Here is a 13294-nt window from a genome sequence, read left to right as displayed (position 1 = left end):
GTTTAAGAATCACTTTATTGTCTGGGTGTTATGGTGCATACCTGTAATCCCAAACTCGAGAGGGAGGGTAATGCCACAGAATCGCAAACTGGAACCCATTGCCCCATTTATTGACTTAGCAAGACTGTATCTCAAAAACAAAAATAAACAAGTGAATAAAATTTAAAAATAAAATAAAAAACAAAGATAAAAAATGAAAAAAAGGTTGAGGATGTAGCTCTGTACAAAGCACTGGGTTCAATCCCCCATACTGCAAAAAAAAAAAACCAAAAAGCACTGTATTAAGATTAGAGTTTACTAAATTATCTTCTTTATGCATCTGCACAGTACTGTACCTACGTGAGTTTACTCATTTGAATGAGCTCAGTGATACATTAGGCACTTGATTCAGAATCCCTTCAACAGTCTTAACAATGAATTGTTTTATACTGAATTATATTTTAAACACTGAATATCTAATTTCTTTTTATGCAAATACTTCAGAAGTTCTCTATTCACACAGGTATATGAGTTTTCTTTAAATAACATTTAGACAATCTCTTGCTTTCTGTAGTGAAGCTAGAATGATATCATTTCCTTCAAACTACCTTCTAGTTACTAGATTCATTTTCTGTTATTGGGAATGTAAGACTTGGAATGCGGAGGACAGCAAATTATGCCACGTGGATCTTACCCTCTTGTCACTGAGTCTTTCTCTTTCCAAATTCTTTTGGATATGCTGTGATTGGTTGCTGACTGGTGACAAAATCATCCTATCTGAAAATTTAGGTTTTTGAAAAGCAATGGTTACACAATTGTATCTGCAGGAAGTAAGTTCCAAGACTCCCAGGGGATGCCCAAAAGTATGGATGGTACCAAGGCCTCTACACACTGAGTTTTTTTCCCAGTATTTATACATATACACACTTAGGCTAAGCATTCTTCGCTTGTATATATCCAAATAAATATCATGAGTTGTCTTGTACATTGTCAATTAACTGAAGATCACTTGAGCACAAGCACAGTGATACTACAGCATTGAATGTGTTAATGCAGACAGGTAATATAAACAGCATGATACAGTTCACAAAGGGAAAAAAGGTGGAGACAGGTGCGGTGGAGCACATCTGAAATCCCAACACTCTGAAGGCTGAGGCAAGAGGATCATCTGAGCTACACAGTGAGTTCAAGTTCAGCCTAAACTATACAGCCAGACTCTGTCTTTAAAAGAAAAAAAAGTTCATCACAGTAAATAATACAACATTTCTTCATGCTGCTCAGAGTGGCAACATAGAGACCTCATCACTTAGCAATATTACATTATTGTGATGCAACTGAAAACAGAATGCAATTTAAAACTTATGAAATGCTTATTTTAAAAATTTTTCAATTAATATTTCTGCACTGTGTTGGTCAGGTACATTGAAATAACAAAAACCAAAACTGTAGAAAATAGGATAATAATGTACTGTGGTGAAAAAAGCAGGTAAAGACAAATCAAAACAGAAACAAACAGAATGTAAACTGTAATTGCAGCCTATGTGGGAATCTCTTCCACTTTACTCTTGTTTGTTTTTGAGGCAAGGTCTCACCATGTAGTTCTGGCTAGCTCTGAACTCACTCTGTAGTGAAGCCTGGCCTGGAACTCACAGTGATTCTCCTGCTTCAGACTCTCAAGTGCTGGAATGAACCACCACACCTGACTTTTTCTGCTATTTACCTTTAGATACAGTATGTGAAAGAAAAATGCACTCATAGTCAATGATACATCTATGGTTTAGCATATATTGTAATTTCCCTAGGAATGACACCATCAGGACAGAAAATTATGTTAACAGGCAAAAGTTATAATAAAAACTTGAAAGGAATCAAATACTAACTATAACAGAACTTTCCATTAGAAGAATAAAGCATGAAATGACAGGGAAAGATGAAAAACTAGGGAAAGTTAAAGCTACAAGGGAGTTTACACTAAATTGCCTGAGTTTTCCATACATATGTGTGTATGTATGGAAAATACAGACACACAGAATTTTTCTTTTCTTTTTTGCAATACTAAAGATGAAACCAGGGCCTTTATAGTGAGCTATACACCCAGCTCAGCTTTTTTTTTTCCTTTGTGAGCCCAGGTCAACCTTAAAAAACTCGCAATGCTTCAGCCTTCCAGGGAGGTAGAGCAACAGGCACGTGCCATTATACTTCACTTCTCTTTAAGATTTAAGGGAATTTCTAGGTGTTATTTGTCAGGTACTACAGTGTACACCTATAATCCCAGTTCCTTAGGATAAAATTTAAAAATGGCTAAGAGTATACCTCAGTGATATAACACTTGCTTAGCACATCTAAGGCCCTGAATTCCATCTGCAGCACCACCAAAAAAAAAAAAAAATAAAAGTGCCTGATTAACATTACTTCATGTGCAACCATCAAAACCCAAAAACAGTTGCTATTCAAAAGATTCTGCGAGCCAGGGATTTAGCTCAGCAGCATAAATGACTGCCTGGCAAGCACGAAGTCCATGAGTTTGATCCCCAGCACCAAAAACAAAACAAAACAAAAAACAAACCACTCACATACCAGCTGCTCACCTGAATAAGGATCTTGGTGAATTCTTTGCTTCACAGTCTTTGGGTCATGGTCTTCTTCCAGCTGGGTAATCATACTAGGTTTCCTGAGCTGACGTTCTATGATGAGGATGAAACACGTGAGAGGATCATGCAATGTGCAATAAAAACAACCATGAAGCTGGGTATGATAGGGCACACTTATGCACCCAGAATGTGACAGTTTAGATCGCAGGAGGCTCACAAGTTTGAGTTCTGCTCTCCTAGGGATTTTATAAGACCCTCCCTCAAAATAAAATATAAAAAAAAGGCTTAGGATTTATAATGATGGCCCTTGTTTTAGTCTTCACTATGGCACAAGCAAAACATAAACTCCCGTGAAATCTCTGAGGCTCTGGAGAAAGGTCATGTGACATTAGAAACAGCTAAATGAGCAATTTCTAATGGACAAGTGAACGTACAGTACTTGGCAGAGCCACTTCTAGCCTCAGACTCTGAATCTAGGCACAGTAGCACATGGCTAATGTCATAGCTAGTTAGGAAGCTGAGGCAGGAAGATCATTTAAAATTAGGAGTTTGAGACCAGCCCAGGCAACACAACAAAACTCCTTGAAAAAGTAAAGAAACAAAAAGGACAATGACAACTTTGGTCAACTCATTCTCCCATTAAAACAAATTATATGATGGGTAAAACAATTAAAACCGAAGCTCAGGATTTAGCTCAGTGGAAAAGAGCCTGCCTAGCAAGGGTGAGGTTGTGAGTTTGATTCCTTGTACCAAAAAATAAATAGAATAAAATAAAATAAAATAAAACAAGCAATTAAAATCAACAAATCTGGGGGCTGGAGGTTTAACTCAGCAGTATAAGTGCCTGCCTGGCAAGCACAGAGGTCATGAGTCTGATTCCTCCTCCACCAAAAAAAAAAAAAAGAAAAAGAAAAAAAATCAAGTCTCAAACTGTGAAAGTTAATCAAAATTACAGAACAAACAGAAAAGTATCTATTCAAGAGAAATTCCTGACTTTTGAGTAGGGGCTAGCTCTGTGACAGTTTCACCTGGGATTGCAGCTATTTGGTTTCCTCATGAAATTGATTCAAGTACTCACTAATAGTAACATCTGCAGATACTGAAGTACCTTCTATAAAGTATAAAATTAGTATAATGTCTGCATATTATCAAGAAAGCATATACTCTTCCGGGAGAACATGGCGGACAGATAACAGCAACTACCGGAGGCTCTCTGAAAGACTCGGCTCAGAAGCCAGGAATGGTGCGGACTACGGAGACATAAGCAGGTGGAGATATGCTCTGCTGACTCACGAACGAACTGGGCTGAGAGAAACCAACTTGGAATACAGTCCTGGTGCTAAAACAGGAACAGAAAAGCCTCGGTGTGGAGGCTGGACCCCGCGCCATTGTAAGCGGCGATTTGGGTTTCCCGCCGCACAGCGGCTGGCTGCCTCTACAGTGGCTCAGCAAGGAGAGAGACGCGCAGAAGCTCTGAGAACGGCAATCTGCGAACGGCAGGGAGGTGTGCACTGACTTGTGGTGAGGTGAGTGAGAGAAACTGACACTCTACCACAGTTTGACTCCAGCAGAGGACTTTCTGGGCCCGAGCAGTCCTGTGGGAGCAGGGCGCGATGGTGACTCCAGGCACACATCCCCCTCTTGGGCGGGATTGGTGAAAAGTGCCTGGCCTGCGTGACGCTGCTGGCGGACCTGGTAGGCTGTCCCAACCCAGATCCCAGAGCCTGACGGTGGCCGGGAGGGGAGACGCGTAGGCTGCCTGGTCCGTAACTCCCTGGTGCGCAGCGGTGAGCGGGAACACCTAACTGGCGCAATTCGATCAGGCTGTGGCTGACTGGGAGAGAAGCTGGGCCTCTTATATAAGCTTGCATATATAAGGAACAGAGAAGAAGAGGCAGCATAGGAAGAGGCAGCAACAAGAAAGGCTCCTCGGCCCCCAATTCTGAGAAACAGGCAATAGCACACAGCGCACCAATACACATAAGGCGCCATATAGAGAGCCTCATAGACCAATTCAGGAATGAAGTTATCAACGACCTGAAGCTAGAAGTATGCAGAATAGTTAGAGAAATGCTAAGTACCACCCAAGAAAAAACAGGTGGTGGAATGGAAGAACAGAAAAAAAGGGGAGAATTGTTTGATGGAGAAAACAGAGAAAGCATAGAATACGTGAAGCAGGTTCAAAGGGACTACCAAGATACTAAGAAGTCTATCGAAGACTGGCATAACAGCTTGAAAGAAACTAAGGACAGACTATCTGAACTGGAGGGCAGACTTGTAATATGGGAGAATGAAATGAAAAACTTCTTAAAAATAATACAAAGACAAGAAGATGATAAGAGGATCCATAACTTAAGGATTAAGAACATAAAAGAAGAAGTAGGGACACAAACAAGTGAACTACAAAAGCTACTCACAGAAATAATCCAGGAGAATTTTCCTAATTTAGCAAAAGGTAAAGATACTCAGATGTATGAGGCATACAGGACCCCAGCTACCTACAACCCAAACAGAGCAACACCCAGGCATATAATAACAAAAACTCCAGAAATTCAATACAAGAACAGAATATTAAAAGCTGTCAGAGACAAGAAACAGACCACTTACAAGCGAACACCCATCAGAATTACAGCAGATTTCTCTGCACAAACCATCAAATCACGAAGAGCGTGGGGGGAAATAATTCAAGCTTTGAAAGATAATAATCTCCAGCCAAGATTGAGATATCCTGCACAACTGTCCCTGGAAATTGATGGAAAAACAAGGTGCTTCCAGGATAAAGAGGAACTGGGGGAATTTGCAACCACCAATTCAACTCTACAGAGAGTATTGCAGGATATTCTAAAAAAAGAAAAATACAAAGAATCCAGAAATAATAGCAGAGAGGCCACAACGAATGGAGCAGAGAACAAAATGAAGAAGACAAACTGACAGCTACTGACAGAAAAAGAGCTCAACAGAAATGAGGCAGAGAAGATTGGATGATAGGAACAGCTATTTTGGAGAAAATGACATCTTAATAGGTAATACTGATTTAGTATCATCTTGTTTTGAAGTCTCATCTAGCTTTTGTCTTTCTGTCTCCAATGGTCTAAACAGGTTGTATCTTATTGGATTTTATTATATACGATAGTATAAGCAAAAACCTTTTAAAGACAAGGAGATTATACAGAAACCATTGTTCATTTTCTGTCAGTCGATTCTAAATACTCTGTAATGCTGTCATTCTCTTGAATGGTTTTACATTGTTTTGATATACTTAATGCTACAGTATACGAAGTTGTACTCAAGGATTTCAAAGAAAGAGACAATATGGTAACTACTTTTAGGTTAGGATTATCTGGTGGTGAAACACTATTCTGCTTAAATGGTTATGTTTTGATCTGCGCTGTTTCATTGTTATGCCCTCTTTTATCTCAATCTCCACTCCATTATTTACTTTTTTATCTTTATCCTTTTAATTAAAGGAAAAAAAATAGCAGGATATATTATAGTAACCCACTTTGACTTTTCATTACCTTGATTTAAAGCCCTGTATTACTCTCACCACCTGGTTTTTAACTGATGTTCCCCTATTCTGTTTTGCTGGATAGTATCAGGTTCGAAAGTTTAGGCATCAGCTGTGAAGATACTGAGATTCATTATGACACCCATTCTTGTTGACTTTTATCTACTTTTGAAGACCTACAATGTCTCCAATGTTTTGGTTTTGTCGGTTTTATTCTTTACTGTTTTGTTCAATTGTATTATAACTAACGATATAGGCAATTCTATTAGAGATAGCGGGAGGCATTATGGTAACCATTGTTGATCACCTTGTATTATGTTTTTACATTATCTATTATGTCCACCCTTTTGACTTGACTGATTCTGTTCTGTTATGTCACATTTGGTTTTACTCTCTTCCAAAAAAGTAATAAGAACCGTGGGAGCATTGAAACCCAAAATGTGTAATAGTCATGGTACAAAAGAGAGGAAAAGAAAGTGCTCCAAACTATATAACTGCATGTATATTTAAGTGTGTAAGATAGAAAATGATATCACAGAGTTTTATTGGATCAATGAACAGAACTGTTTGCAGTATCATTGATGGAATGTTCACTTTACAAGCTTTAATTTTGTGACTTGAACAATTATTTCTAAGATGACAATATGTAATCCATTAACTAGTGATTTCCTACTGTTCATGTTTTTTCTGTAAATCTGTATAACTTGTACCCTTTCCCTGCTTTTTTTTTTCTTTTCTCCTTAAATAAAATTTAAAAAATGCTTTAAAAAAAAAAAAAGAAAGCATATTCTCTCATATAGTTTTTTGGGGGATTTTGTTTTTTAAGTTTATTAGACAGAGTCTTGTTATGCAGTTCAGGTTGATCTCAAACTCAGCTGTGTAGCCCATACTGGCTTCAAACTCATGGCAATCTTCCTGCCTCAACCTCCCAAGTGGTAGTATTACAGGTGTGTGCCACCATATCCAACCGTCCCTTAAATCATTTCTAGATCACTCACAAAGTATATTCAGTACACTGTGTTTTTAAATGTAATTGATCAGCAGGTGATTGAATCTACAGGTGAGGAATTTGTGAAGACTGATGGTCAATCCTTACTCTTCCTCTTTGCTTCTATGACATGGCAACAATAGCCAGCAGCCTCAGAGACAACACAGATGTCTGTCCTTTTATGGAGCTCTATTAAGTTTTTTGTTTGTTTCTTTTTGAGCTTGCACTTGCCTCAAAAATATCTATTTTCTTGACTCCTGATTTCACCTAAAATTTAGCTCAACAGAAAAAGATTCTTGGGGGCTGGGGATTTAGCTCAGCGGCATAAGCGCCTGCCTTGCAAGCAGGCAGTCATGAGTTCGATCCCCGGTACCAATAAAAAGGAAAAAGACAAAAAAAAAAAAAAAAAAAGATTCTTTGCCTCCTAGGTACCAGTGCATCTCGATTTACACTTGGGCTACATCTCACTTGCAAACTGTGACTACTGTAAATCAAAAATGCATTTTTTATACCTAATCTGGAGTCTGAGGCTGAAGGGTCCCAAGTTTGAGCACAGCCTGAGCAATTTATCAATCTGGTGAGAGCCTGTCTCAAAAAAGATTAAAAAAGGACTGGGGATATATGCACCTAATCTAACAAACACTACTCCAGTTTACCTTATATATCCTTAGAACACTAATATTAACCTACAACTGGGCTAACTCATGTAACCTAAGTGCTACTTTATAAGAAATCATTGATTTTGTCATGAAACTGATTGAACACAGTTTCAGTATCCCTGGCCCAAAATGCCCAAGGAAAAGATATTGTTCAGATTATGAAGTCTTTAAAATTTTAGAATATTTGCACAGAAGTTAGAAGATTAGCACCTCTAATCTGAATATTAGAAACCTGCAATGGGGCCAGGAATTTAGGTCAGTGTCACAAGCACTTACTTGGCAAGCACAAGGTCGTAAGTTCAATCCCTGTAAGAAAAAAAGAAAGAAAGAAAGAAGAAAGAAAGAAAGAAAGAAAGAAAGAAAGAAAGAAAGAAAATAAATCTGCAATGGTTTGAAACTCAAAACTTTTAAGTTGATGTGGTATTCACAAAGTTTTAGATTTTGGAAAACTTGATTATGGAATTCGAGGTGAGGCATGCTTTACATATGATTTTTAAAAACATATGTAGAGGGGGCTGGGGATTTAGTTCAGTGGCATAAGTGCCTGCCTTGCAAGCAGGCAGTTGTGAGTTTGATCCCCAGTACCGATAAAACAGGAAAAGACAAAAAAAAAAAAAAAAAAAAATGTAGAACTAGCCAGCCTTTCTGGTAAACTGTGCAAGCTGCACAGCTTCAGCACCTTCCCAGAACTGGCCAGGCTGGGATTAGGAGGGTCCAACAAGAAGCCAGCTAGTGCCTCCCATGAGCCTTGCAATGCACACGCTGAAAGTCAAACACTTCCAACCCCCCTAGTACCCTCCCCAGTAAGCAACCTGCTAGTTTGGAGGACAAGCTGAGTTGACAGCAACCAAAGTACATAAAGCAACTAAATGCTTATATTGTCTGGTTGCTTTTTCGCAGGTCTGAGGCCAGTTGTCTGAGCATCACTTGGTTTTTTTTGTTTTTTTTGTCTTTTTCACTTGGAAGGCTGACAGTATACAATATAGCAAATATGGGGCATTTCCTTCTATTTTGTCTTTGAAATCCAATATTGTTCTGTTTTGCATTGTTGTGATTGTTTTATTTTATTGAATATTCAGTTTTGATTGTTTTATTCTATTTTGGTTTGGGTTTGATTTTTCTTTTTTATTTATTTATTTTTTTTTGTCTTTTTTTCATTTTTCTCGGTACCAGGGATCGAACTCAAGACTGATTGCTTACAAGGCAGGTACTTATGCCGCTGAGCTAAATCCCCAGCCCCTGGGTTTGATTTTTCTTTATCTGCTGGAATGGACAACTATTCTGAAGATAACAAGATATACTATGGTAGCTATTGTTGTTTTCTTAGTATCTTGCTTTGAAGTTCTAAACCAATTTTGCTGCTTTGTTTTGATTGGCTTTGTTCTGTTTTGCTTTGTTGGATTTTACTATCTTTAAAATAAGATAAAATAAATAAAAATGTATGTATGTAATTACTACTAAATGCCTATCATTTTTGGTACCAGGAATTGAACACATGACCTCAGGCTTGCCAGTCAGGCTGGTAGGCCTCCGAGCTAACTCCTTGACCCATGAATGCTTATTACTTTTAGATCACCATAAAGTCAAAAAAATTTAAGTGAAATCATGCTAAGTCAGGAATGTCTGTACTAAAACAATAGCAACCTGATGGCAACATGACCAGAACCTTAGAGATGTGATTTCACTTGGGGCTGACTGGTAATGTACAAGAAAATCAAGGAGGTGAAGGTGTAAAATTCATTGATAGGGTGCTTGAAAACTAGGCATGAGGCTATAGGTTTGACTGACAGTACCAATAACACATGAATAAAATCATAAAGAACTAAAAGATCACACAAAGCTTTGGGATGCTCCAGGTATAGAGTCAGGAAAGATGCTTAGCAAAGGGGAGATCAAGTCTCTCGCTATTCACCAACTCTTAAGATTCTATTCACACAAGAAATGGAAAATAAGCTTCTTGTAAGTTAATTCAAGGTTCAAGGCATGCTTTCTCACAGAGAGAACACAGAGCACTTAAATCCATCTTTCTACTGGTATTGCCTAATCCAAGGACCCGAGAGGAGTAAGTAGGAAGGCTGTGCATTGGAGCCAGCATGGGTTACATGACAAGTTTGAATCTAGCCCTATTTCAAAAAAAAAAAAGAAAAGAAAAGAAAAAAAGGAAGGGAAGGCAGAAAGGAGGAAGGAAAGGATGAAAATGGAGAGTGAGAGGAAGGAAGAGAGAGAAGCAGGAAGATGACAAGTTTGAGAGAAACTATCTACAAAAAGATGTGTTGGTGTCTTAGTTACTTTTCACTCGTTGCTGAGACAAAATACCTGATGCCCAAGTTGGGAAAGCAAAGGTTTATTCCTTACAATTTTTGGAGGTTTTAGTCCACACTCAGTTGGCTCCAAGGCAGGCAGGCATGGCTGGGTCGCAGCTCATGGCGGCTGCAAGCAGGAACCAGCAAAGAGAGCAAGACACATCTTCTTCCTGCCATTACATCACATCCTGGCTCCACCCTTATGTGGGTGGAGCACTGACACCATCAGTTCAAGCACTAGACAATGAACCAATCACAAATACACAATGCAAACTCATGAGGCCTGGGGGACACAGACATAAATCACGACAGTTGGAGATATACCTCAGACACAATACTTGCTAGTATGAATGAGGTCCTGGGTACAATTCCTACTACTGCAAAAGCAAACAAACAAACAAATAAACAAAATCATGCTACCATCCTTCTGAACACTGGCAGAAATTTGAAGGATCCAGAGTCACTCCTGTGGAGCCAGACTTACAAATTAAAATAAGGCCCTTTAAAGAAACAACTATAGGGGCTGGGGATTTAGCTCAATGGCGTAAGCGCCTGCTTGGCAAGCACAAGGTCATGAGTTTGATTCCTGGTGCCAAAAAACAAAACAGAAAACAAAAAAAGAAACAGTTATAGAGTTGCACGCTGCAAGGAATATAGGACCTGAAAGTTCATGTAGGAGAGTTGCTAAACAAAATAACAAAAATCAAAACAACAACACACCTCAAAGAAATTGGGATTCAATGTCAGAACTGGTTCAATATGGTATCTGTAATGTCCAGTTCTCAATAATAAATTATGAGAAAAGCAAAACAAAACAAAACAAAACAAAACAAAACCCTGGCAAGATTTAACTGTTCATGGAGGTTGGGCGGAAAGAAATCAACAGAAAATGCTCCTGAGTTGATTCAGATTTTGGATTTAGTAGGAAAACATTTAAAATCACCTAATATAAAGACGCCTACTGGAAAAAAGACCAAAAGCTTTTCCCCTAAGATTAGGAACAAGACCAAAATGTCTAGTTTGTCCAATTCTATTCAACAATATACAGAAAGTTCTAACTGAGACAATTATACAAGGGAAAATAAAAAATAAGCCAACCAGATTGAAAAGGAAGGAGAAAAGTATATCGAAAGATGGTATAAATTGATACATAGATAATCAGAAGGCCCTGGTATGGTAGTTTACACCTTTAATTTCAGCACTCTGGGAAGTTGAGGCAAGGGGATAGCAGGATCTAGCCCAGACTGGGAGCAACTTAGCAAGACACTGCTTCTCAATTTAAATATTAGGTGATTTTAAATCAGGAGGAAGGAGGAAGAAAAGGATGAAGACGGAGAGTGAGAGGAAAATAGAAACACTAAATCTGCTGCAAAACAAAACAAAAGCATGGAGAGGTAAGCAACAGAGAAAACAGCCTGAAAGTCACTGTTCAGATGCTGGAGTACATATCACGAGGAAGCCAAGGAGGGAAGTAGGTTCCCTAGACCCAGGAAGAATCTGAAGTGTGAATTGAAGCTCATAGAGAGTGCAAACAAAAACCTCAACAAGAAAAAAAAAAAAACCTCAACAAGAAAGAAAGTGGCTCCACCTTTGCCCTGCACAAAGGGAGCTGCTGGAACCTGGAGATGCATGGTGACAGTGACACTGACAACTAGCAACCCCAGAGGTCTCTGCAGAGAGACCTGGCAGTGGAGGGGAATGGCAGATGTGGAGGACTGCACTGGCTGATGGTGAGTGCAGATGGCTCAGTCCTCCCACAGGAGAGAGCAATTAGCTGGACCTCATCTAGCAGCTCCCAGCTGGACTCAGGCCAAAGGAAATTGCTTGGATTACAGTAACCCCAATGAGTCTGGTCTCTGGGTAGATCTCCTGAGATTATCTACTACCTCACCAAAAGGGACTGCCAGTTGCTGGGAGAGACTGGTACAGTTTGGGACTCTGTCTCTACAGGTTGTCTGTTAGTGAACACAGAAAGAACCCTAGAAGTGGACTGTTTGGTTCTTTTCTGTTTTTTATTTTTTTTAATTTTTTCCTTTTTTTTCTTTCTTTTTCATTGTTTTTATATGAATGTGAAAGTGGTTCCTAACTTCTCTGTGGGTGTGGTTCTGTTCTGCTCTTCCTTTTATTTCTTTCATCTCTCTTTGCCTTCAGTCTTCTGTACCAGTTTCCCTAAGTTGGCATGGTCCGCTTTTGTCCTCCAATCTTATTTCTAATCTTTTTCTTCTTTCACTTCTGTTTTCTTCTTAATCCATTTTAAAGTTTAGCCTCTGAGGGCTAAGTTAAACACTTACGTATTGCATATAATTATCTGGTTGTTTTACATTTTGTTATATAATCACAAATCTAGTTCATAGGGTTAAAAGTTGCAAATTAAGGGTTAGCTCAGTTTGTCATTTTCTAGGCTGTCTTTGACACTACTGGTACCACTATAGCCCAAACTGACACAACTGTTCTAAACAGCTGTTGGTCTTAGTATTCCATGACTGAGATTAACTAAGAATCACAAAAAACACTGGGCACAGTGCCAAAGAACGAGAGACTAGGCCAAACAAGCAGCAACTTCCCATCTCCAAAAAACTGAAGAGGTAAAATCTTCCAGCAGATTCAAAACCCAATAACTAGCTTCACCTAGAGAACACCTCAGAGAAATAATCATCACCTAAAAGGGTCCTAAAAACTAGCAATAAGTCTACTGCAATATAAAATAGGTAAAACTCTTGAAGATATAGGCACTGGCAAGGATTTTCTGACAGAATCCCAATTGCACAAGAATAATACACCAAAAATCAACAGATAAGCTCATTTCAAATAAAAGAAAAAATTATGCACAACAAAATAGCCAACAGAGTGAAGAAATAACCTACAGAATCGCAAAAAAAAAGAAAAAAAAGTTTGCCAACTACTTGTCAGACAGATCACATATGGGGCTGAGGATTTAGCTCAGCGGCCTAGTGCCTGCCTTGTAAGCAGGCAGTCGAGAGTTCAATCCCTGGTACCAATTTAAAAAAAAAAGGGAGATCTTAATAGAAAAATAAAAGTAAATATTAATTTAAAAAAAGAGGGGGCTGAGGATTTAGCTCAGCGGCATAAGCACCTGCCTTGCAAGCAGGCAGTCGTGAGTTCGATCCCGGTACCGATAAAAAATGAAAAAGACAAAAAAGAAAAAAAAAAAAAAAAACCACAGAGAGATCACATATCTACAATATATAAATAACTCAAAAAATCAGGACTCTATAAAATATCCAACCAAAAAGGGCAATTAAAAT

The 13294-nt window shown here is 38.7% G+C and overlaps 1 protein-coding gene across 1 annotated transcript in view; it reads right to left on the bottom strand.

The window, feature by feature from the left end:
* LOC134471037 (zinc finger protein 560-like) overlaps positions 1 to 13294 on the bottom strand; it is a 28636-nt gene continuing 15342 nt past the window's right edge. Inside the window, exons 7-9 of the mRNA XM_063228613.1 lie at positions 2568 to 2663; positions 674 to 756; positions 1 to 250 (exon numbers count right to left, since the gene is read on the bottom strand). Of these exons, the coding sequence (XP_063084683.1) occupies positions 116 to 250; positions 674 to 756; positions 2568 to 2663 (314 nt within the window). The 3' untranslated portion in view covers positions 1 to 115. The remainder of the gene's footprint in view (positions 251 to 673; positions 757 to 2567; positions 2664 to 13294) is intronic.

Source organism: Cavia porcellus, unplaced genomic scaffold (genome assembly GCF_034190915.1).
Source record: "Cavia porcellus strain 051 isolate PalLab524CR breed Dunkin Hartley unplaced genomic scaffold, mCavPor4.1 scaffold_17, whole genome shotgun sequence".
NCBI lineage: Eukaryota > Metazoa > Chordata > Mammalia > Rodentia > Caviidae > Cavia > Cavia porcellus.
The sequence above is the reverse complement of the archived record's forward strand: the minus strand, read 5'-3'. Positions and strand labels throughout refer to the sequence as shown.